The 25,466-nt window shown below is 36.7% G+C and overlaps 8 protein-coding genes across 9 annotated transcripts; 4 read left to right on the top strand and 4 right to left on the bottom strand.

Annotated features, from left to right (window-relative positions):
- Positions 1-6: 6 nt before the first annotated feature.
- On the bottom strand, positions 7-2,668 carry LOC6560013 (probable nucleoporin Nup54). The gene is made up of 5 exons (XM_032743587.1): positions 2,466-2,668; positions 1,537-1,920; positions 1,111-1,477; positions 488-1,055; positions 7-423 (listed from the first exon to the last, which is right to left on the bottom strand). The coding sequence occupies exons 1-5, from the start codon at positions 2,518-2,520 to the stop codon at positions 82-84; spliced, it is 1,716 nt and encodes a 571-aa protein (XP_032599478.1). The 5' UTR covers positions 2,521-2,668; the 3' UTR covers positions 7-81.
- On the top strand, positions 2,100-2,472 carry LOC116806591. The gene is made up of 2 exons (XM_032743589.1): positions 2,100-2,179; positions 2,275-2,472. Exons 1-2 carry the CDS (start codon positions 2,103-2,105, stop codon positions 2,378-2,380), a joined length of 183 nt encoding a protein of 60 aa, XP_032599480.1. The 5' UTR covers positions 2,100-2,102; the 3' UTR covers positions 2,381-2,472.
- Positions 2,669-2,940: 272 nt separating the features above from the next.
- Positions 2,941-3,407, top strand: LOC116804925 (uncharacterized bolA-like protein C8C9.11). Its single transcript, XM_032743588.2, has 2 exons — positions 2,941-3,223; positions 3,296-3,407. The coding sequence occupies exons 1-2, from the start codon at positions 3,060-3,062 to the stop codon at positions 3,393-3,395; spliced, it is 264 nt and encodes an 87-aa protein (XP_032599479.1). The 5' UTR covers positions 2,941-3,059; the 3' UTR covers positions 3,396-3,407.
- A 372-nt stretch (positions 3,408-3,779) lies between these two features.
- Positions 3,780-4,979, top strand: LOC6560012 (mevalonate kinase). Its single transcript, XM_043214560.1, has one exon. It carries the CDS (start codon positions 3,780-3,782, stop codon positions 4,956-4,958), a length of 1,179 nt encoding a protein of 392 aa, XP_043070495.1. The 3' UTR covers positions 4,959-4,979.
- On the bottom strand, positions 4,974-5,660 carry LOC6559221 (transcription elongation factor SPT4). The gene is made up of 3 exons (XM_001986091.2): positions 5,479-5,660; positions 5,255-5,417; positions 4,974-5,195 (listed from the first exon to the last, which is right to left on the bottom strand). Exons 1-3 carry the CDS (start codon positions 5,545-5,547, stop codon positions 5,077-5,079), a joined length of 351 nt encoding a protein of 116 aa, XP_001986127.1. The 5' UTR covers positions 5,548-5,660; the 3' UTR covers positions 4,974-5,076.
- A 737-nt stretch (positions 5,661-6,397) lies between these two features.
- Positions 6,398-10,166, top strand: LOC6559986 (muskelin). The gene is made up of 9 exons (XM_001986090.2): positions 6,398-6,659; positions 6,895-7,107; positions 7,243-7,585; positions 7,649-8,383; positions 8,450-8,668; positions 8,729-9,048; positions 9,108-9,264; positions 9,336-9,459; positions 9,517-10,166. Exons 1-9 carry the CDS (start codon positions 6,478-6,480, stop codon positions 9,768-9,770), a joined length of 2,547 nt encoding a protein of 848 aa, XP_001986126.1. The 5' UTR covers positions 6,398-6,477; the 3' UTR covers positions 9,771-10,166.
- On the bottom strand, positions 10,164-12,181 carry LOC6559585 (G protein alpha q subunit). The gene is made up of 8 exons (XM_001986089.2): positions 11,854-12,181; positions 11,482-11,666; positions 11,264-11,418; positions 11,074-11,202; positions 10,895-11,021; positions 10,681-10,834; positions 10,522-10,629; positions 10,164-10,378 (listed from the first exon to the last, which is right to left on the bottom strand). Exons 1-8 carry the CDS (start codon positions 11,969-11,971, stop codon positions 10,296-10,298), a joined length of 1,059 nt encoding a protein of 352 aa, XP_001986125.1. The 5' UTR covers positions 11,972-12,181; the 3' UTR covers positions 10,164-10,295.
- A 5,520-nt stretch (positions 12,182-17,701) lies between these two features.
- Positions 17,702-24,475, bottom strand: LOC6559738 (G protein alpha q subunit). 2 transcript variants are annotated; one of them, XM_032735415.1, is made up of 11 exons: positions 24,348-24,475; positions 22,446-23,303; positions 20,964-21,187; positions 20,568-20,903; positions 20,214-20,398; positions 19,985-20,139; positions 19,693-19,821; positions 18,907-19,036; positions 18,693-18,846; positions 18,454-18,561; positions 17,702-17,832 (listed from the first exon to the last, which is right to left on the bottom strand). In XM_032735415.1, the coding sequence occupies exons 4-11, from the start codon at positions 20,683-20,685 to the stop codon at positions 17,750-17,752; spliced, it is 1,062 nt and encodes a 353-aa protein (XP_032591306.1). In that variant the 5' UTR covers positions 20,686-20,903; positions 20,964-21,187; positions 22,446-23,303; positions 24,348-24,475; the 3' UTR covers positions 17,702-17,749. The 2 variants fall into 2 exon arrangements, with proteins under 2 accessions (XP_032591306.1, XP_001986124.1); XM_001986088.2 differs by having other exon boundaries at positions 20,568-21,187.
- Between the last annotated feature and the right edge of the window lie 991 nt (positions 24,476-25,466).

Raw genomic sequence — 25,466 nt, 5'->3', positions numbered from 1 at the left:
AAATTGTAACGATTACATCTTGTTGATTGACTCTATATTGGACAGACAACTACATAATTTCGGCACAAGTCGTATGGAGTATCATGTTTGCTGTAACTCGGGTAAGCCTTTTATAATAATATCCAGTGCTTCCAGATCCTTAGTCACAGTGTCTTTTAGCACTTTCATGGCACCCTGCTGCATGGTCAATATATTTATCATGCCATCCTCCGCGTTCTTGTCAAGTGCGTATTCAAGAAAGCCATTTGTGGCAAATTGATTGCGCTGCATTCGAATCTGCGAGAGCAGTTCACTGAGCCGACCCTTGAATTGTGTCGGTGCCGAGACGACTGCCTGCATATTCTGAAGCTTTGTGCGCAATGCCTCCTCCTCTGGCGTCAATGTGCTGCCCACTTTCCGTGTGCATTCCTGTTTCACAGCGATCTGTCGCAGGAGAATTCAGTAATAAAATGTGATACTCAAAATAATTACATATTCTTTCACTTACCATTAATATGCGGTGACTCATTTCGGCTAATGTACGTTTGTGCTCCATTATTTTGGCTGTTGCGGCCGCGTGTCGTCGCCGCAGTTCTTGTAATTCACCTTCCACCTTTTTCATGTAGAGAGCATGCGTATCTGTCTCCTGCTCCTGACATTTAACACGCCATTTCAGATCGCCAAAACCAATCATGGGCACCGGTATAAATTGACTGGTATCCGGATTATCTAAATTAGCCTGACGCCACATGCGTGGATCAACACTGCGCGGGGGATTCTCTAGATACTCCTTCAGTTGATCCTCATCGGGCTGGGTGAGTGCCAAAGCCTCTGTAATGCCCAGATTGTTCAACTGTGCCTTCACCGTCCCCTGGCCCAAATAACTTGCCAGCTCCGTGGCAAGTATGCGCTTGCTATCAATTGGCCCATGTGATATCTGCAGTTTCTCCTCCACGTAGATGACCATCTGGCACTTTTTGTTTTCCAATTCTTTCATCACATCGATATGTACTAAAAGGTTCGGCTTGCTTCCCATTAAACTGTGTAGCGTTTGTATAATTTGTTGCTGTTGTGTCCTGAAAAATTTTAAATCAACAATTGCCAAAGGCATCGAAATCATTTTACACTTACTTAACGATCGACAGTTCTCGATTAAAGTTAAGAGCAACGAGTCCCAGTTTGTTATCCTTGCCGGGCAATCGACTGTAGCCGATTGCCTTGAAACGGCACAGGTAATTCTCATGCGTAATGTCCACCGGCGCAGCGCTCTGTGAGTAAAACAATTTGCCCGTGCCCCACATGGCCTGCAGATAGTTCCATTTGGCCACAATGTTATCGCGCTCATCCCCAAAAATGGATACATTCAGAATGGACTGTGCAAAGGCCTCATCCGATGAAATAGGCACAGGCTGTTGCTGTGGCTGCCCTAGCATAAAATTGGTTCCGCCAAAGCCACCAAATCCCGGCGTCACAGTCGTTGTAGCTGGCTTACCAAAAGCTACAATATTAAAAAATAAATAGAATATTTATCCTACGAGGGAATCTTGTGCTACTCACCGGATTGAAAGCTGCTGCCGCCGCAAAATGTCGACGGTTGGCTGGCACCAAAGCCGCCGAACGCTGGTGCTGTCGTCGTTGTCGCTCCAAATCCTGAAAACCCACTAGCGGGGGCACTGCTGGTGCTTGGCAGCTGTCCAAAACCGCTAAATGCGGGTGGTGCCTGACTGATGGCGGATCCGCCGAATAAACCGGGTTGAGTTGTCGGCGCTGCTGTGCCAAAACCACCAAATCCACCGCCCACTGTACCAGGTGCTGCAGCTGTTGCCGCCCCACCAAATGCAGTGGGTGCACTACCAAACGGCGGTGCAGACATTGTGCTACCAAAAGCCGGCGCCGCAGCAGTAGTTGGGGCACCAAATGCTGAACCAAACATGCCGCCCGCTATCAATCCAAAGAGATAAGAAAAATACAAAGGGGTCACTATTTGGAAGTGTTTGTTGCTGCTTCTCACAGCTTCCGCGCAGCATATGTTATCAGTGCGAGAGAGCCGTGTTCAACAAGCTGCTGTCAAGCATCAGTACATTTTAAGAGCTGGAAACCAGCAGATCTCTGTCTGTCCAACTATGTTATTGATTATTTTGTTGGTGGCTTTGTTGCTGGCTGTTGTGGCATATGTGGGCTACATTATACATAAAAAGGAGTGAGTATGCCTGATGTTTAACAATTGTTAGCAACTAACACAAATTGGACCGAATCATTTTGAACATAATTTCTCCAAATTGTGAAATATTTCAGTATCAATCCCATGGAAATTCGCCTGCACAGCGTGAAGGATGTACAAAAGCTGCTAACACTGCCCTCAACAGCTGGACCTGAACGCTATCTTGCGAAGAGAGCATGACTCCCGGCATATTAATACATATTTCAATTACACATGCACTCTTTCTATGCGATTTCCACCTGAGGAATTTGGGAGTTTTACTTACGTTTAGCCGGCGTGCTTGTTGCGCCAAGCGATGTATTGCCCCCAAAGAATGACATGACTACAACCAGTACAAAATCCTTAACTATTTGCACTTATTCTCTGTTATGTGTTAATTATTATATTTGGCTTTTAATTAAAGAACAACGAGAAAAACGAATAATTTTGGCGCTTCAAACACGCACAGTTTATGCTATCCTAGAAATGAGCGTAGCCCGATAAATTGGTACTGACAACAACTATCGATAGTTTTTAAGAACGATATATTAAATTCGATAATGAAGGTCGTCGTCGTAAACAACATCAATTTGCGACGTCACAAAGAGTAATTTGCAGGCATTAAATAATTTAAAAACTCTTTTATAACCAACATACTAAAATAAATACAAAAATATCTCATTTCTATTATATTTTCCGTTAATTCACTTCTTGTATAAGCAAGAGGAATCTGTTCTGGTTATCTTAGCAGCTGGTCCACCTATGACGTACTACTTGCCTCGTGGAGAAACCTTCTAAGTTAGAAAATTTGCCGCTGGCGACTGCATTGATTTCTCACACTTGGCCGCTTAAAAACAAGAGAAGAAAAAACAAAATAAAGATGAGTAAATACAGCGCTAAGTATCTAGAAGATAAACTCAAAGAGAAGCTTGATGCGACATATGTGCAAGTGTGCGACGACTCGGATGGATGTGGTGGTAAATTCAGCGCTGTAATCGTATCCAAAGCGTTCGAGGGAAAAGCACTACTGCAAAAGCACAGATTGTAAATATAACATCACCTACTGAATATATTTGCATATTTCTAAAAAAGAATCATATCAATTTTATTTTGAAGAGTTAACACAACGCTTGCCGAAGAACTAAAGGAAATACACGCTTTCTCGCAAAAGTCATATACGCCCGCCGAGTGGGAGAAAGTGCAACAACAGCAGTAACTCTAATCGTAACCAGTTGCTGAATTCCGTGGAGTCCAAAACCTGTAAATACATATACATATACATAAGCATATATGTATGTATGTGTGCATAAATGTGTGTATGTGTGAGCGGAAAGCAAAGCAGACAACGTCAGACAAACCAAACGCCAACCAATCGAAGCCGAAAACAGTTGAACAAAGAAAGTGAAAGGGAAACAGCCGATGAACGCAGCTACAATAAAAACGAATAAAACAAAACGCAAATTTCGCGTAACATTACATAAATAACATTTAACAAATAAAGCGAGAACCTAAACGCAAGTGAACTGCATGAACTACATCTGAAATTCAAATTATCAAAATCAAGATAAAACTTAAGCTTAACAAAACCACAGCAACAACTATGCTGAAATTCCAGGTGCACTCTCCGGGCAAAGTGATACTGCATGGCGAGCACGCCGTTGTCTACCAGAAGCCAGCGTTGGCCGCCGTGGTCGGTCTGGGCACCAAGCTGCAGCTGCGCAGTCAAGCGGGCAGCCAGGTGGCCAGTTTTCAGCTGGAGGCACTCAACTGCACCGTAGAAATCGAGCTGAATGAGTTCAATGCATTTGTGGCCAATTTTCGGAACAAATATCCAAGCGATAAGCTCGAGAGCACCGCCAAGCTAATGGAAGAAGTGCGAGCCGAGGTGGCCAAGCAGCTGGAACGCACCATGGGCACCACACCCAAACAGCACACACAGCGCGCTTTTCTGTCGATTTATTATCTGCTCGCTGGCGCTGTGCTGTCGGCACCCGGTGATCAGCGCACGTTGCAAACTGGTTTCCAGGTGCAAGTGGAGACGGAACTAAATGTGGGCGCTGGCCTGGGCAGTTCGGCGTCATATGGAGCTGCACTGGCTGCCGCCTTTCTTATCCTGGCCGGTCATTTTGATGAGAACAGCTATTTGCAGGAGGAGAACTTGGCTCTGATCTCGCATTGGGCTTATGAATCGGAGCGAGTCAATCATGGCACCCCATCTGGCGTGGATAACACCGTTTGCACCTATGGCGGCATATTGCGGTTCGTCAAGGGACAGGGTTTCCAGGCGCTGTGCATACAGAAACCGCTGAGCATTCTGCTGGTGGATAGCCGGATCAGTCGCAGCACGGCGGACATTGTGGCCAAGGTGCGTCACCTCGGCGAGGAGTTTCCGCAGTTGATCGAGGCCATTTGGCAGGCGTGCGAGCAACTGGTCAACGCCGCTGTGCCGCTCTACGAGAGCTTCGGCAATGCCCAAGATGATAGCCAAAAGTTTGAAAAACTCGAGCGTCTCTTTCAGATCAACAACGATCTGCTGAAGGCCATTGGCGTCTCACATCCCAAACTGGAGCAGATCTTTACAATTGCGTTTAAGCGCGGGTTTTTCTCCAAACTGACGGGAGCCGGTGCTGGTGGCTATGCGATTGTCTTACTGCCCGAAAACTACGAATGCAATGAGGTCTACTGGAAGCTCAAGGAGGAGCTGGAGGCAGCCGGTTTCGGTGTTCATGTCACGACAGCCGGTGGCGTTGGTTTGCGTGTGAGCAGCTTGGACAATTAATGGGACACTTGTCTGTCTGCCTAAAACTGTATTTTATTCTAGCTATATTTGCTTGTGGTTTCGTTATTACTTAAAAATAAACTACATATTTTGTACGCCAAAAAAAGCATGCGTATTTCTAGCGCTGACTTCGATCTCTTGTCTTGTAGACGATACCGCGATTCTTCATATCGCGCAGCGTCGAATGTGGCAGGTTGCCCGACACGGATATGGCATAGATGCCACGAGTAAAGCGTGCTGAAAGCATATTTGGTTAATACATATATATATATTGTATATAATTGAAGCACTCTTACCAAGTCGCTGCCATTTGGCCACCCAAGAGTCGGTGGGTGTTGTCAGTGCGATCATGCCATCGAAATTGTTGCTCGTATGATCGTACACATTGTCCTTGTTGTTCTTCATGCGCAGGAACTCTTCACAGTTTTCACAGCCATCCGTCTCGAATTGATCAAAAGTCTGCAAATCAAAATGGGAATCATCCAACAATTTTTTGTGTACTCGTGTTTTTTAAACTTACCTTGACTAGAGAACAAACCAAACATGCGCGTAGACCACGCAGATCTTTAGGTATTGCGTCAAAGGACATTTTAAAATGGGAAAATTAATAGAAGCACGACGCCGGTTGGAAACTCCCAACACATAAGAGAAGAGAACAATGCCAAAAGTTCAAGTAAATACAAAAAACGCAGCCAAACGATACTAAATGCCATGCAACACTTTTGCTAGAGATGGGCGATATTTACGAACATCGATATGCAGAATATCGTCATTACTGGGTAGTTAATAGTAATAATATAATTCCTCACGCCATTCAAAGTAAAGAATTATGTTTCCTAAATGATTTGTAGATTTGTTTTGTTTAGTGGTGGCAATGACAACTCATTCAAGTAGAAATTGCGAACGTAACAAATGTTCCGATTCGGACTGTATTCAATATTTATGATCTTGTAATATATTCCATTAGCATAGTTCTGCTAATATTTATGTATAATTAATAAGTTATACAACTTAATGTTGTTTTAATTTATTTTATTTGAGTTTATTATTAACATACGCTATTGGGCACAAAAATTAGTGATGTAGTAAAAACTTAAATAAATCGAGAAAAGTTGTACCTTTATTCATCAAATAAATGAATGAAAATGTGAATAATAATGTTTAATTGTAGGTAATGCGATACAAAAGTTGTCAATCAGTCGTTTTTTTTTTTAAATTAAAAATGATATATAACATGATGTGACGGTCAATGCAAGAGATGAAAAATAGATTAAAGAAACATTTAAATTCAGCTACAATAACAGCTAACAAACGTTAAGTTTCGTCAAGTGTGGAGCATAAGCGTTAAGTGCCAATTTGAGCATCATTATGTCAGCGCTCACTGTGAATGCCATAATAGAACTTAAGAGCTAACACGATAATTGTTATTTTGTTGTTTTGGATTGCCGGCAATAAAATTGAGCTTTAAACATTAACAATAATATTTTACCGCACTTCAAGTGTTCAAGTCAAAACAAGGATGTCTTCGTCCACGACTACCACCTCGAGTCCAACGGACAGCTCCAATGGTTCACTGGCAATTTCATATGGTGCTGTGCCAATCGTTCCCGGATCGAATACGCAGAAACCGTTTACGCTCTCCGAGCGACTTGGCTTCGAGATTTACCGCTACTCCAGCTATTCGCCGAATTATTTGCCTGAGTAAGATGACGAAGGCTTTATTCATTTAACTGTAAATGACTAAACACAGACACACACATGTGATATATATATGCATGTGTATGTGATGTGTGTGTGTTTGACTGTTTATTTGCATGTGTTGACGACGCGTCCCGCCCATAAGTTGTTCCATTTCGTAATTTGTTGTTGTTGTCAACTGCGCAGCTTTCGCTTTTTGCTTTTTTTCTTCTTACAGTTTTAATTTCATACATTTTAGAAACGTACTCGTCGATTGCCCAAACGATCAAACCTCTCGCTGGTCCGCCTACACAAATAGCCCACCACAGTTTCTTACGTTGAAGCTGCGCCGACCCGCCATCGTCAAGAGGATCAAATTTGGTAAATTTGAGAAATCGCACGTTTGCAACATTAAGAAATTTCGCATTTTCGGCGGATTGGAAGATGAGCATATGGTGCTGCTGCTAGACGCGTAAGTAATCACATCCTAGCTTATCCCGAAATTCTATAAACTATAATACAATTCATAATACCATAAATTAACTTTTATAACTATATATGTATATTTCTCGATTAAAAACTTAAAATTGATTGAATTAATTTGCAGTGGTCTTAAAAACGACAATATACCCGAAGTATTCAATCTGCGCTGCATGACTGAGGATGGCGCTGAGAATCTGCCCATACTCTATCTGAAAATAGTGCCATTGTTGTCGTGGGGACCATCCTTCAATTTTAGCATCTGGTACATCGAGCTGCATGGCCAGGATGATCCCATGTACACATGTGCCCGCATGAAGAGCTACAATACACTGCGCGAAACGGAGATCATCAAGCTGTGTCTCAAGCACTTCCGTCAGCAGGGCTATATGAAGGCCTTTGGGTCGCTGCAGGCCCAGACAAATGTTCGCCTGGAGCATCCTCTTATAAGCGAACTACACAAATATTTGGTTAATTATATTATATAGTATTTAAATGATCTTCAGTTAATTTTTCTAAATCTCATCGCACAGGTTGTTCAAGGCGATTTCGAGCGTGCGGAGCGCTTTATTGTCGAGTGCATCGAAGAGGGTCTAATGGATGAGTATTTGAATAAGCAGGACTACAAGCACTCCTGGCATATGAAGTACACGGAAAGTGATGGAAAGCCCGGTAATCGTGGCGGCCATCAGCTGGTTGTCGATTCCAAAAAACGCCTTATATATTTGTATGGTGGCTGGGATGGCTACCAGGATCTCAGCGACTTGTGGGTCTTCGACATAGAGCTAGACGAATGGGCACTGCTCTATGAGCGGTCCGAGTTGTCTAATGGACCCACACCGCGCTCCTGTCACAAACTAATCTTTGATCCGGTCAGCGAGAATATTTTCATGCTGGGCCGCTATCTGGATAATTCGATACGCACCAGTGATTATATCAAGAGCGATTTCTACTTGTACGACACGCGTGCAGGCAATTGGATGCAAATCTGTGATGACACCAGCCAAGTGGGTGGACCGCAGCTCGTCTACGATCATCAGATGTGCATTGATGCCGACAAGCGTACGATTTATGTGTTCGGTGGCAAAATACTAACGCCGCGTAACCCCACGGCTTCAACGGAGCCAGAATACTCTGGCCTCTTCTCGTATCACATTGCGACAAATACCTGGACACAGATACTCGTGGATTGTCATCATGCCAGTGCTTCGCAGGCGGATGTTATGTCCATCAAATCACGCATAACGCACTGCATGGTCTTTCATAATGTAATTCCATATGGTTTTAGATCTAATATATATTGTAATTTTAAATTTATATTTCGTATTCAATAGAAACAGCGAAAGCTTTACATTTACGGTGGCCAGCGTGGCAAGGACGATCTCGATGAGCTGCTCACTTACGATGTAGATTCCCAGGCCATCTCACTGTTGAACAAGGAGAATTCACATCTCGGCACCACGGCCAGCACGGAGACCAAATTTGAGCCATCGTCGGGTTACACACTGCGCGCTACCATTGACTGTGATCGCGATGAAATCTATATATTCTCGGTATGTAATTTATATATAATTTATATTGTCAGTATATAATTTATATTTGTGATTGCGCAGAGCCTTAATAAGGTAAAAGACAGACGTGATGTGCACCATGCGGATGCCTCGAACTCCTTTTGGGTATACTCATTGCGGACGCACAAGTGGTCACGCATCTATTATTGCCGCCACAGTGCTCAGGACGCGAACTCGATTAATACGAGCAATTTTTTGGGTGCCAGCCATGGTGATGGTGCAATGGAGCCATGTCCACGCTATGCACATCAGTTGGTCTACGATGAGGTAGACAAGACGCATTATCTCTTTGGTGGCAATCCAGGCATATTTCAGTACCAGCAACTGCGCTTGGATGACTTCTGGCTGCTCTATTTAGAAAAGTAAACATCTGCTTGCCCAATTCTAAAAAATAATATTCAACTAACTGCTACAATTACAGGCCGAAACGCGATGAGATATTGAAGCACTGTCGCTATTTGGTGCGCAAGCTGCGCTATGAGGAAATGACGCGCACCGATCCATTGAAAGCGATGCAGTACCTCAGACGTCATGTATCTGACGTTATTGATCACACCGATGCCGAGCAATTGACTAACGTGAGTGTTATCAATATAAATTAAAGCTCTAGTTCGTTTGTGCAAATTATTATTTTTTATTTTAATTGCAGTTCCATAAGTTAGCCTCGCTGCTTTTCAAGTCGCACGACAGCTGCCAGGACTCTGCTCCAAGTCCAAGAGTTACGCCTGAGTTGTGTGCTGAAACTGCAGGATTTGATGCAGCAAACATAAAAGGTATATTTTTCTCTTCAAATTTTCTCTAGAATGTGACTAACTTTGTAATCTATTTAGTGGAAAATACCGATAACATTGGACTGGGAGCGGCCGAGAATATATCGCTGGAGTCGAATGAGAGCCTCACAACTTCCGGTATATCAGAGACTGCGTCCAGTCCCAGTGGCTCGTCGTGCACGAAACGCGCACGCACCGAATACGGTTGTGAGCTACAAAATCGTCGCTCATTTCTTTTCAACAAGCTGGTGCAGTTATTGCCTGCGAGTATGGTTCAACCAGATCGCAACCTTAGCGATTTTGTGGTCATTTAAAATGTGTGCAATATGCAATCAGTGCCAAAATAACACGGGCGAATCGACATTAATTTAAGCTATTCAATATTTGTGTTTATTATCATTTTGAAATGTTATTTACAATTGTTTCGAACTATGAATGTGCATGTGATAGATACTCGAGTCGTGTTAAATTTTCGTTCGGTTTTTTTTTCAATGTTAAGTTTTTTGGCCATTGCTAAGCGTTGCCACATTTTGAATTGAATTTGCAACACAAGACACAAATCGAATTTCATTGTGATAATTAATTTTTACAATATGAAAAGGAAAAATTTAGAACGTTCAAATCAAGCTAAATGAATGAATGTGTGAATGGTGTTAAATTTAAATAATTAGCTTAGACATAAGTTTTGAAATAAAAGAATTTTACACTTAGTTAACAATTGAATTTTTATTAGAATTTTATTTTAACTACATTTCATAAAACAAAGATTAAATCATACGTATACGAAGGCATTTTAGTTGTTTAACAGTTGATGTCAGTAGCTCGATAATTCAAAGCATTTAACCCAAATTGAATTCCTTAAGTGCATTTTGCATAATTGTATCTTTGACAGCGCAGAACACAAGTTTGATGTTTTCGGTATCTGTTCGTCGATATCAAACAAATAAATATTAATATATAATAAGAAGAAAACCAAGCTAGCAATACTACGACAACAGCAGCTTAGCACAATAATATTTGTTTAAAGCATAGGCAGATTGGCAAGAAATAAGGTTAGAACTCAACCTGTGGCTGTTGTGAAATGCGAATAGCACTGACGCTCTGGATCTGGATTGCATGCCAAGTATTTTTTGAGAACAAATTGCTTAGCCGTGGCATGGTCCTGTTTTGGACCTGCAATCAAAATTATTAATTCATACAACTACATATAAAGCCGATACTTACCATCGAACTCTGGAAAATAGTCACCCATATGCGAATACATTATTTTCTCTTCAAACAAATCTTTCTTGTTCATAAAGAGAATAATCGATGAGTTTTGGAACCACGGGTATGTAATGATAGTTTTAAATAAAGCCTTTGATTCTTCCATACGATTCTAAAAATATTCAATAATTATCATAACAAAAGACAACCGAAGTAATCGTATAAAACACACCTCATCAGATTCCATCAAGCATTGATCGTATTCAGATAGCGCCACCAAAAATATAATAGAAGTAACATTTTCAAAGCAATGAATCCACTTTCTTCTCTCTGAACGCTGACCTCCGACGTCAACCATTCTAAAAGCATAGAGAAAAGTAGTGACTCTACCATTTTTTGAGAGAGAAATACCTGAAAACAATGCCGTCCAAATCAAAGGGATACTCAAGTATTCCAGTCGTGGGAACACGAGCACGCAGAATATCCTGCTCAGTGGGCAAATAGTCTTCCAGTTCAATGCGCGCTAAATCGCTCAGATAACTACATGCACGGAAATAAACTTGTATTCATTTATATCACAAATATCTAACTATTAACTCACTATTTAGCTGAATCTGTCAACTGATATTCTCTTCGGCGATCATAGCACTCCTGTATTCCAGTATCGGCCCAGAGGCCTTTGATACCATTTAAATAGGGATCCTCAAGTCGTGTAACCGATTCATAATCAATGCTCATCACCAGTTCACCGTATTCCTATATCAAAATTAATTATGTTATGTTATTCACTTTAGTATCTTAAATACATGTAGAGCTTACTTGAATCTCTGGACCACCATATTCTATTTTGAGCATATCCATGGCTTTGATCATGGACTGCATGGCCATGAATATGTTTTGGAACACCAGTTTAATATAACCACGCTTGTCGTCATCTGAATAACCACTACCGTGGATAATACGCATCTGTTTAATGAAGGTCGATTTTCCAGATTCACCAGTGCCTGAGAAAAATATTTTATATTTGCGAAATCAGAAGAATTGAAGCTTGTCAGAGATTCATGTGCAAGCTCTTTTAATTATTTATAGAAAATATTTATGTATACGATTACATCCCTTAAAAATATGGCTGAAGTTATCTCTGATCTTATAAAGTCGATATATTGTTGATCGTATCTAAATAATACGCACCTAGTAGAAGTAGCTTGAGTTCACGTCTGGCATCTTTCTTATCACGACGCAGCTGTTTCTCGATTTCCTGATTGATTCGCTTTTGTTCCTTGGCTTCCTCCGATAATAAGCACTCCATGCTAACGGGATTTAAGGACACTTACTGCAGTTTTTGGACTAAGCTCCGTGACGACTGAAACTAATTTAGTGTAGAGATTTTATGCAGCTACTAATTGAATTTTTTCCTGGAATTGTTGATGATTTTGTTATTGGATTGTATTCCAGGTGTTTGAACTATTTTAGACAAATGCCGAGAAGTTGTTTGCCCGACGAGAGTCCGTAACGTTGTGTTCTCTATTTGCGTCGAGCATTTCATATTTGGTCGACACTTGAATCGCCTCATAGTGAAGCTGACCGTGGCTTTGACACTGAACGCAGACAAGGCGCATGCACCACAGATACATCCGCACCTACAAGTATATAGGTTGGGGTTGGGCTGGCTGCCTCACAAATCGCGCAGCAGGTGAAAACAGATTCAGGAAACTCGACCCATGCCCAAGTTCATTGCAAGAAAGCTGATTTTGGTAACTGTATGGCTTCACAGCTTGGTCTAGCGGAAGACCGAACACCAACAAAATGAATACAAAGGTGAAAACACTACACACATATGTGTGTATATAGACACATTAGTGTGTTTAGTATGGGCCAAATCTTTGGTTTCGATATCGATTTGTTATTATCTCTTGTATGAATTATCTCCAAATAATTAGCTTGAGCTTTAGATTTTTATAATCCTTATTATTTTGGGCACTCACAAGACTGTTATCTTAAAAGATGTTGTAACTCGAACAGAAGCGATGACCTCTAAATATGTTGAGCTCTCCTTGGTTCACTCTAATGTGTCATAGTTGTCGGTCTGTTGTAGGTCTAGCGTGCTGCTGATTTCTGTACTATATTGAGGGTTTGCTAATCCAATTGTAACCGTATACGAGTACATAGAGGCAACACACACACACTGACACACTCACACCCCCTTACAAACCTCAGCAATAGGCCAAGTTTAAATATATTTGCTAGAAATCCCGGCAGTAATTCTTTTTTCAACTCAAATAAAAATAACATTTTTCTTTTAATATATTTTTATTTATATTATATTGTTTTTTCTTTAATATATATATTTAGGTGTACATAGATACTTTTTCTTTTGTTTCTTTTTTTTTCTTTTTTTATTTATCTAAAAAATTTCTTAGTTACCATTGCCACCTCAATACAATCAATCCTTTGTCTAGTACTTGTATCTTTTTAATATGATTTCTATGACAAATGTGTAGAGCCAACACACACACACACACACCCACACACTCGCACTTATATATGTATATGCAATTTTCATTGAGTGCAAGCCTCACACTTTGTTGTTGTGTAAATTTCCATAAAAAAGTCAATCAATTCAAATGCTACAAGTTGAGAAAATATTACACTCAATGGAAATCTTGAATATACAATCATTTGTATCTATGTGATTATGCAGGTGTTTGCATGTGTGTGTGTGTGTATATATACATATGTATATATACATATATATATGTATTTATATAGCATATATAAATATACATATATATATATAGTACGTACTTATTTAAGGACGTGCGTTTGCCTTAAGACTTAAGCTAAGCATGCAATTTTTATGTGGGGGATGTTTTAGCTTCTTGATTTATATGTTAGATGTATGTATGTACTTATGCTTATATGTATGTAGAAATATGTACGTTAAAATATTTCTCAATCATCATCATCATCATTTCATGTCAGACCAAACTCACAAGTACATCTACAATATAAAGTTTATAAAGTAGCCTAAAGATGTGAAATATTATAATCATTATTTCGTTTTTCTTCATTTCTATTGTTTATTTGTATAGCCTAGTTTGACATCAATTTTAACGTCGAAGGGAGAGAGACTCTGGTTGTGGTTGTTACTGTTATAATTAGTATTATTATTATTATGTAATGAATTAGTTTAGTAGCTTTACAAGCATTGTATGAAATATGGTATCTATTCCATATGCATATATGTATATATGTAAGTAAGACTACCACCAAAAAGAACAAATTTTTCGAGGTGCCCAACAACTCATAATACATTTTAAAGTTACGTTAGTAAATACTAAGCTAAACTCATTACATTTATTTCATTTTCTTTTTTAATGTTTTTATCTCACGAATATCGAATTGATTTCCATTTGTCGAAATTTATACTGATTTCAGTGAGATTTGTGTTTCTTTACACAAGAATACAAACATATACAATTGAAATGTATTATTATGTGTGTTCCTTTCGCCTGCAGTTCTTAAATTTTGTATATAAAAATACAAAATACTTGTACATACTTTTACATACATAAGTATGTATATTTATCATATACTTAAGTATATTAGATCTTTAACCATTTTATATCAAATTTGTTGCTCATTTATTATAGCTTCATGTTGAGCTTGTGTTAAGCTAAATATTTACATACAAACTGCAAATACTTCACAACTTAAAAGAGCCAACTAATCCATTCAAAAAAAATTACCCAAACAACAATCAATGAATCACATACACATGTTTTCACTGAAAATTCTAAATAAAAAACAATACGAGCTTAAAAAGAAAAGAGTTAAATTTCAATCAAATAAAAACATAAGATTCCATCTTAAGTATATATGTTTTGTTTTATGTTTTTTTTTTTGGTTTTTTTTTATTTAATTATAAATAAGTTGTATTTTTATGTTTCTGCCTGGGTCTTCTTCATGGAATTAATGAGCACTAGAAGGCACAAAACGCTAACTAAACCAAATGTTTTTTTCTTTTATGTATGTATGTTTATTTTCCGTGATTTTTATCTTTATCAATATGGTATGCTAGTTCATGTAAACTACTACATACACTTGCAATGCGTTATGTTCAAAATTACGAATTTTGCTTTTGCCAAAAACTTAAGATTTCTTGTTGAAACCGCCAAATTGTTTTTCGAACCCATTATGAAACAAAAGAATTAACAAATTAGCTCTTAAAGCATTACTGAGTTATCGTATGTAAGGTATGTTTCCCAAATAAGGATTCATCTTCTTCTCTAAGGATTTGTCTGCGAAATGAATATGGTCAATGTCAACCAAAATTCTGGAGACTTTTCTGCTCACCGATGTAATTCATTGGACGGAAAACTATATAAGTATGTGTGTGTGTGTGTGTGTGTGTGTGTAAGAGTGTGTGTAATACATATAGAAAATGTACAGCGCCTCTGCTTAAACCGTTGTAAAACTTGTTGGCTGTCTCTGACCAGAAAGAGGCGCTAGTCTATGTGCCTTTATATAAAAAAAAAACGAAAATGTTTATATTTCGTATAGTTCGGTATTTTGGTTCTGTTCTAAGTTATCCTTTAAAATCCTTGTAGATCACATACCAACTTAAGGATCCGTTCTAAGTGTATATACCCATAATCATCAGAGTAGCTGCATATGTCTTCTAAACATGTGTTCTGCTCGGGCTTTTAATTTCGGCTAGCCGAGCATTTCTTGAATTCGTGTAAACAACGAAAAATTCGGTACGCATATGTTTTTGCCTTATATAAATACACATTTATTGACTTAATTAAGCTTTTTAAAAGCTAATCAATTTATCAATTTAATTTAATTGTAAAAATTTTGTTATTTCATTTACTATATCTTCGGTTTACGTGGATTAAAGCTTTATACAACACTCTGTTGAATCTTACTTAAATTCTAGATGCGTATTCGTATTACAATTTAAACGGCGGAGTTATACGGTTGATGGCAAATGGATATTGATGTCAATGATGTTTCAAAAATAAAAGTAATCATATGTATCTATAATCCTTCATAATTGCAACAGAAAATATTCTTCATATCAAAGATTGAGTATGAATGATTTGAGATTTGAGAGAGATGCTCAGAAAAGGAAGTTTACTGACAAAACAGCAGAAACAAATAAAAGATAAGCAGCCAAAAAGTTTAGTTTCGAAATAAACATTTTTCCTTACTCTTTACTTTGTTTACCCCTCGCCCGCTTACTTGAAAAATGAGTTCAAGTGGTAAAACAAATGTTAGTTTCTATAAAATGTTTAAAATATATATAATTATAAAAAACAAAGTTTGATTCATTTTTATTTTACATATACATGTATGTATGTATGTGTGCGTTTTTTTTTCATTTTTAACCACATATACATAGAGTAAAATTGTGTTTATTTGGATTTTTACATAAATAGTTTTGTTTTGTTGTTGGTGTTGTTGTTTATGTTTGTATGTTTATTATAATTATTATTATTTTTTTTTGTAAATGTGCGGTTTGTTTTGTTACTTTACTAACATTCTATAGCTGTAGATTAAATTATACTAAAATTTAAAAACAAAAACAAAACATTGTCTATAACATAAGCAAAACAGACTAACAAAATAATAATTAATATAAGTATATTAAAAATATTATTTGAAAAAAATCAAGCTACATTCCTTACAAATTTGCTCCTTTGAAATGTTACAATTGTTAACATCATGATTTATGATATTCATTTTTGTTTTCTTTTTAATTATTATATTTTAGTTGATGGAAAATTGATTGATGGCGGCCGGGTGAGCTGCATATGATAGTAGGTTCTTATGTAGTTGTATGTATGTATAACATATAGGTTTTAATTTGTTTAAATATTGATGATTATGACTGTTGTTGCTGTCGCTAATTATGGTTATGCTGCAGCTATGAAAACATTTTACAAACACACGTGTTAATTAATTATAGATACGATGTAATCTGGACGTCATTTGTACAACACAAATGCGTTTAATATTTTGTTTGTTTGTTTTAGTTATTATTATTACATTATATAGTACTTAATCATCACTTTCATAATCGTATCCCTTTTGTGTGATTGGGTGTGTGTGCGATTTCGTTTGTTAGTAGGATTTGTAATTTACATTTAACTCTGATTCTTTCTCGCAATACAAATTAGTTCAGTGTTCTTAAGACATTACATAGTTGTCCATGTACTTATGCATGTATGTATGTGGTATGCATGTATATGTATGTTTGTTTGTTTGTATGTATGTATATATATACACATATTATGGGCTCGTTTGTATATAAATATTTCAGTAAACAATATTTGCAATATTTACGCTTTTAGCTTTAAAAAAAAAATACAATATTTTTTCTGCGTTTCATTTCTTGTTGTTGTTGGCTTACAGTTTTTGTTGTTGTTGTTGTGATTTTTAAATTATTATGAGAAACTTCAAATATTTATTGTTTTAGCAAAATTACTATTTTGTTTATAAGTAACATTTTTTTTTCTTCTCGTGATTGGTTTCAGTAGAATTTTATGCTTCAGTACGACAAAAATTGTTTCCATTTGTTGTTCCTTTTAAGCTTTTGATTAAATTTTAGTTGTTTATTTTATTATCTTTGTTTTTTTTTTTCATTTTTTCTATCAATTTTATTACAAAAGTTCTATAATAATGAATTTTAAATATTATTATTACTTTACTCGTACGTGATATCAGAAGTTTTTGTTTTCTTTTTCATTCCACACAAATTAAAATGTATACATCAATCGCTTTATCATTATTATAAAGTTTTTCATCAGTTTCAGTATAATTTATGCTACAATTTTCTGTTGATGTTACAATTTAAGAAATTTGTGTTTGGGTCTAATTTACGCTTAATCTTCGGCAAACAGTATTAGTTTTTTATTTCTTTCTGTGTTTTGTTTTTAATTAATATGCGAAAAAGGAATTATGAATGTTTATATATATAAATATATATGTATATATATATTAATATATATATATACATACACATTATGTATATATATGTATAATAAAAATCACAAAAATAGTTTTCTGATCCAAATCCAGTTTAGACCAAATTGTATTCCTTAAGATTGGATTGCAGAATCGTGTCCTTTACAGCTGCAAACACAAACCTTATATTTTCAGTATCTAAAGTAGAAAGTAAAAAGATATTTTCGATTTAGTCAGTTTCATATGTTTAAAAATACACAACAAAAGTATCTCACAATAGTAAAAACCATTACCGCATTATTCCTATGCATTAAAGCCTTATTTAATATTAGATTCAACAGCTCCCGATTCTTAAACTTACAATACTTTCAGTAAGGATTGCTTAGGCACGAAAAAAATAATATTAAAACAAACAATTCCACAGTACTCTATATTTTCATTTAAATCAAAATTAAGGATACATATTTTAGGGCAATACAATAATTGAGTATGTATCTCAGTATGCGGTTAGGGATTTCTGGGTTGAACGTGTGGGTTTACAAAAGCGGAATATGTTACGAGTCTCAGCTATGTTGCAAGTCTTATTTAAAAGCTCCCGAATTTTAGACACACAATGCGTTCAATTATGTTCTCTTTATGCTCGCAAAATTTGTTCACTCCCAAAATGTTGTTTAGGCTCCGACTAGCGCCTAACTAAAATGGCAGTGCGGCAAAAGCAAATCATGTTACAAATTGTCTTATCCCGAATAATACTTAGAATCATTTAAAGTCGGCAAAGGCATACACGCTATTTACATAAACATTTGATGAATTACTTACCCGTAGCACAGGTGAAATGAGAATAGATAATCTTTTCGGAATCTGGATTTAAGTCTACAAACATGCGCAGTATGAATTCACGGGCTGCTATTGCATCTCGCTGTGGACCTGTTATCAACAGAATTGGGATATGTTTACAACTAGCACAATTACAAAACTAGCAATAGCAATAGCATTAGCAATATAATAGGTGAAGGCAATTTCCCGATTAATCGAAGAAACCCAACGAGAGTACTCACCATCGTATTCAGGAAAATAGTCCACCAAATGCGAATACATTATTTTCTCCTCTAACAAATCTTTCTTGTTAAGAAATAGAATAACTGATGAATTTTGGAACCACGGGTATGTTATAATAGTTCTAAATAAAGCTTTTGATTCCTCCATGCGGTTCTAAAAAAATATCATGAAAAATTATATTGATGGGAATAACAAAAATTAATTCAAACTTACCTCATTATCAGATTCAAACAAAATTTGATCGTATTCAGATAGCGCTACCAAAAAGATTATTGAGGTAACATTCTCAAAGCAATGAATCCACTTTCTTCGCTCCGAACGCTGACCGCCGACATCAACCATTCTGCATATTACAAATATTGATTAATAAAACAATGAATTATTATTTTGGTTAAATATCAGCTAACTACAACCAAGCAAAAATTATGTGAATTGAAAATTAAGCAAAAAGCTAAACCAATCAATATGAAGACATCGAATGATATATGCACAGCGTTATAATTATAAAGTTGTTTTTATATACACAATTTGGGTTACTTTTCGAAGGCTACAGTTCTGGCGGTTTTACTCAAGTTAGAGCCGATTACGCATTGCATATTCAGATAGTTACGATTTATATATCAAAAGAAAATATCAGTTATTTTAAAGTCATACTGGTATATTCCACTTGTCGGGTACATTCCACTTGTTAAGGTAGCTAATTGGAAGAATTAAAAATGATTTAGTAGGGAACATGCTCATCTATATATCATCTTACAAACAGTCTGTTTAATTCTGTCAGTCTGAAAACCCGCTCTGAGTCTGTTCTAAATATACCGAAACCGTTTTATAATTTAAGCAAGCTTAACATATAATAAATGATATGATTTGTTTGTTGAAAGACCACAAATTTTGATGGTTAAATATAAAAACAGTTAAACAATTTAAAAAAAAATAGTCAATAACCAAGAAACATATTAGACACATGCAAGACAAAAATATTTGAAACGTTGTAGCTACCTAAATCTGATCTCTTCTAAGTCAAAGGGATACTCAATGATCCCCGTTGTCGGCACACGAACTCTTAAAATGTCTTGCTCAGTGGGTAAATAGTCAGGTTGAGCCACACGATCGAGATCCATCAGATAACTATACATTATATATATATATATATATATACAAAATTGAAATCAAGTTTAGTACATCGAATTAATCATTGTTTATAAGAAAAATGTTAATTATTTTTGTTGTCGCCTCTGTTGTCTAACATCATTTAGCTGTGGAAATAAGCCATATCCAACGAGTAACTCACTATTTAGCGGAATCTGTCAACTGATATTCTCTTCGGCGATCGTAACATTCCTGTATGCCAGCATCGGACCAAAGCGTTTTTATGGCATTCAAATATGGATCATCAAATGTTGTCACTGTTTCATAGTCAATGCTCATCACCAGATCAGCAAGTCCCTGCAAAACACAAGCTCCAGTTAGAAAATCATGTCGAAACAATCAATGCTCTTTTTTTTGTTAATAATACTTACGTTATGCTCGCCAACACCATATGATATTTTGAGCATATCCATGGCTTTGATCATGGACTGCATGGCCATGAATATGTTTTGGAAAACCAGTTTAATGTATCCACGTTTGTCATCGTCCGAGTACCCGCTGCCGTGTATAATACGCATCTGTTTGATGAACGTTGATTTGCCGGACTCGCCCGTGCCTGCAGAGGATAAGGGAAAATCAAATATGATGTTAATAAGAAAGCACAATAAGCACCACAAACACCGCACCTGACGAGTGCTAATTAGCAATAATATAATGTTTGGCAATAATGCATAATGTTTGCGACTTAAATATGCACAGCATTATTTAATCGAGAGGATACGCACCCAGTAGGAGGAGCTTGAGCTCACGTCGCGCATCTCGCTTGTCGCGGCGCAGCTGTTTCTCGATTTCCTGATTGATCCGCTTTTGTTCCTTGGCTTCTTCCGATAAACAGCACTCCATGCTAACTGGATTTAAGGACGCTTACGCGTACTGCAGATCCTGTGCTACGCTCCGTGACGTGCGTATATCTTTCAGTTGCCGGATTATCCTGCTGCTCTGGTAGTTGCGTCCCCACTTGATCTAAATTAGTTCGATTTTGGTGTTGTTGTTTTTGTATTTTGTCTCATACAGGCGTGCTTTAGGCTTGCGTTAGTGTTGTTGTTGTCTAGTTGTTTGTCCTATATAATTGTTGAATGTTTTTAATTTCAATTTACTTATTTGCTCGTGAGCATTTGTACTTTGGCGTTCCTCGCTGTTTCCTACGACACTGTGGCTCTCTTTGGCTCTATTGCTTACACTCCACTCCCTTAAGGGATCTCTCTCTCTCTCTTGTTTGTCTATTCTATTCCGTTAACGATTCTCAGTACTGTGATGACCATATTCTTAAACAGACTTTGACGTATCTCTTTGTCAATGACGAGTACAAATTTATTCACGTAGTATTCCAGCTCTTTATAAATATCTGTAAATGAAAAAAAATTGGAAGAAAATATGTAAATTTGAAAGATTAATAAGCGGATTAGAAGTCTAGATGTGTGGAGGTTCATAAATTTATATTAATTTTCAACCACAAGAAAACGATTTGTCACTGCAGCTAAGTCAGAAAATGCAATTAACAGTACCTTATAAATTTGTCAAACTAGCGCAAAACAGAACTCTAACAAGAAAGTGCGAATTCTATTTTCCACATATTGGCCTCGCTTTGCTCGTTTCCTCTCATTGGATCACAAGCAAACTGAGTGATCAGCACAATGCTAATTTGTATAGAGCTTAAGCTATATGTCCTTATGCTGAAGAGAGGTTTTTCATAACTGAACTCCCAGTCATTATATAATCATTATATTTATTTTTAATCTAGTTTCATATTTTGTGGTTTTTTTTACAAAGAGTTGAGCTTGTGGTTTGTGTGGACATAAATATATTACAAATGAAAGATTCGATTTGGGAACAGAGTATAATGGCGTGTATACTAATAGCTTAAAGCATTAAATACTATATATTTAAATCAAAGTCAACTTAGAAAATATGTGGGTGAGATGATTATCTTGCTCGTCAGCGACAGTCTGACAGTAGCACGGGTCAGATAAGGAAACAGAGATAAACTCTTAAATTGCTACATGAATCCGGTAACATCTTGATAAGGTATCTACTTGGCATCAAGCAACTGCAGGTCGTTAAAAAAGTTCAAGATTTCTACATTTCTCTATACACAGTTGATCCTAACCCACTAAAACGGACGCCAAAACCCGACAAAGAGAGATAGAGAGCAAGCAAACAAATCGTACTTTCAACAGGTTGCGTTTGTCGCAAGTTCCCTGCCCAAATAAACTTGCCCCAGCCACCCACACACTACATAAAGCACACTTTGGGGTGAGCAGGAGGCCATCAGAATAGCTGATTGCATTCAGTTAATCCGCAGTATTATTCATACCTCTTATCAGGCAGGCACACGGAAAGTGGACCATAATATGCAAAACTTAAGCGTAAAGGGAATATGGAAGAAACTTTACATTTCTTACTCGTTAATTAGAGAGCTTCGGTTACTGACTGGACATATTTCATTCAAAAACATAACATTATTCAAGATACGTAAAAAAAAATAAAATCTAACTGATAATCAAAATTAATTTTTATTTACTGAACAGTTCAAGTGAGTTGTAGTTGCAATTAACGAGAGATCACTGTATACATGTATTTATCTTATATATGTATTTACTTACGCATCAATCCATCGGTCGTGTTGTGTTCGGATGGGAGACATGAATAAACCTAATTGTAAATAGTCGACGACGTTGCAGTTTATGACGGACGAGATGATTATCCAAACGTGCTTCTGCTCTTCTGTTGTTCCGCTTTTCTTCTTGTTAATGTATGTTAATCAAATAAATCTGTGTGGTCGTTATATGTTCACTAGCTCTAAATTTTGAATAAGAAAAATGTTTTGATCTTCTATTCTTTGCTGTTTGTCGTATTGTTTCCCTGCTGCAGTTTATTTGAAATCGGTGTCGTTTTGGATATATAATTTATGCATGTAAGTAGTATTTATGTATGTTTTGTTTGTATGTATGTATGTATGTATTTATGTATAATTCCTATGTGGTTATGCTTTTATGAGGTCATGTTTCCGTTGCTTTACGATGTGTCGGTTTTATCAGTTTATCGTTTGATTTAGTTGCGGCGTTTGGAAAACATTAGTTTTAAGGAACGTGTGTAGTTGGTTACATATGCATGTATATATAATTATTTATAATTATTATTAACTGGTGCATTTACAAGTTGTCAAGTTGTTGGGTATTTGTTTTTTTGCAATCTTGTCGTTTTATCCCACTGTATGCGGTGTGTGTTTTTAGTTTTATCAGTTTATAAATGCAACGAAGATTTGTATTAGTAATTTTAACATAAAATTTTTGTTTGACGACAAGCACACAAAACGCTTATTTTCTCGCTTTCTTTTGCTCCTCTTTTTCTCTTCGCTTTTGCTTTACTTTCACACGCAACACTTAAATGCTCCTTTTGTATTTAATTTTCCGCATACTTTATGCTTCTTGTATTTGTTTATTTTCCGGTATGCAGTGGAACTGCAATGAAAAAAAGAGAACGTTTAGAATGAATAAACACTTCATATATTCTATATATGTATGGAGGAGCAACAGCAACAGCAGCCGCAGTAAAATCCACCCACGCACCCCACTCAACAGTCAGAAGACTCCTAAACTCTGCCTGCCTTCAACAATTGTGTGCTTTGAAGAAAAAAAAACGAACATGACTATTTTAACAGGGTGCACTGATGCGGACGGTGTTTTTTTTTTTTTTTTGAATATTTATAAATATATATATATATATACATATATATATATGCATATATATATATGTATATATGTATTTATATATATGTATATATGCCTTATACGGGCGGGCACAAAAATATTAACGTTTTTTTTAGCTCTCTCCCACTGCATTTTTGTACGTTCATCCAACAATTGTATAGAATTTACTGTCCGTTTTGGCAAAGGCAAAATGTGCTAAATAATGCCAAAAATAAGCTGCTCAGGGGCTCTGGGGCAAGCAGTGCGCTGTATTGTGCAGTGTTGTCACCGCTAATTTTGGCTGTGTAAATCGCTGCCAATTGCATTTGGCATATGCCAACGCAATGCAGATTGCGAATAAATAATACACATAATGCACAATTAATTTACATTGTGATATGTACACACTGATCACATCTCAAAATAAGCGCATAAATGCAAAATGCAAATAATACATACAGCAGATATCACTGATATGATAGATAGATAGTGCCCTGTAGCTCTCTATAGCTGTTTCGCTCGCACCTCTATACACACACGCGCACTGCTATACACACAGAGCGAGGGCGAGGCAAAAACGAACATGAAAAAATTGTTGGCTAAAAAAATTTGTCGATTCTTGCACGCCAATTTGTTGAACAATTCTGAACAATCCTTTATGGCTATCGTCACGATTTCAGCGTCAAATTACGGCTACACGAATAGGCCGAAAATTTTAAAACTATTTCGATGCAAGTTGGGCTGGGATTTGCGGACTGCTGGGCTGCTGTTGCTGGATTTTTGCGGTCGGTGTGTCGATAATCGTTTGAGACTCACAACATATTTGATTTTGCATTGTTCGTTTAACGTTGACGTACAGCCCGTAATGACTTTTTCGCTTTGTCAACTCTTAATTTTCTTAAGTATTTACACTTTTTTATTAACGCAACACCAACACACACGAAAGAGTCACCGACATAGGAGCATGAATGCAAGAAATTTACAAGGTGGCGTTAAGTGTGCGCAATTTCGACTGCGCAGAATTTTTGACGTCATACTTTCACATTTGTCAGGGCTTCCTAAAGAATTCTACGTAGGGTTGCCCAAAATGATTGTATGTACATACTTCGTGCAGTATTATCGGTGTGGCCAGCACTTCTTCAACAATTATTCATATCCCATCGATAGATTTGTAATCGATGTTAACAACAGCTGTTATTTTGGGGACATGTTATAATTCAAAGTCTGTTAATGGCAGATATTTTAAAATTAAGGCGTTTTTCTGTTTTGCAATGGAAATAAATACCACAAGTTTCTGATTATACAACTGATTTCACAAGATCAAAATCTCAATGGTTGGTTTTTATTTAATCTATGTTTTATTTGATTTTCTGTAAATTATTATCATTTGTTCAATATGTTCATGCGATAAATAAATGTTTAAATTAATTAAATAATATTACAGTACAGAATTCAAAAACAATATTATGTATTATGTTTCTGTTATTTTTCGTTTCGAATTGGTAAACAAGCTTCAAACTGGATATCAATCTATTCGATTTGTTAAACAAAAAATAATATAAATGAATGGATCTGTTAGTGACTATTGGCTTGTTCTCAATGTTGTAAAGCTGGCGCTAGCTATTTATTTCGAGAGTTTCACTCGGTTTCTTCAACTAAATAACAGCTACAAATTATATTTTAGTTTATAATTGAATAAAAACAATTTTATGTCGTATTTTCCGATACACCAATGAAATGCCAAAAAAGGTAATTTCTGGTGTCCATTTTTCACTCCAAAACTCTCAATTGACTATAAAAAACTCGTACTACATGTTTTGCAAAATACATATACAAAAGGTTTTCTTTCTCTCGATTGAAACATGTTTGAAACACAATTCCAATTGAGTGATATGCGTTAAATTGTTCGTCTTTGCCTTTTGATTTTAACAAATT

Source organism: Drosophila grimshawi, unplaced genomic scaffold (assembly GCF_018153295.1).
Source record: "Drosophila grimshawi isolate 15287-2541.00 unplaced genomic scaffold, ASM1815329v1 contig_1367, whole genome shotgun sequence".
NCBI lineage: Eukaryota > Metazoa > Arthropoda > Insecta > Diptera > Drosophilidae > Drosophila > Drosophila grimshawi.
This window is presented reverse-complemented; position numbering and strand designations above follow the sequence as displayed.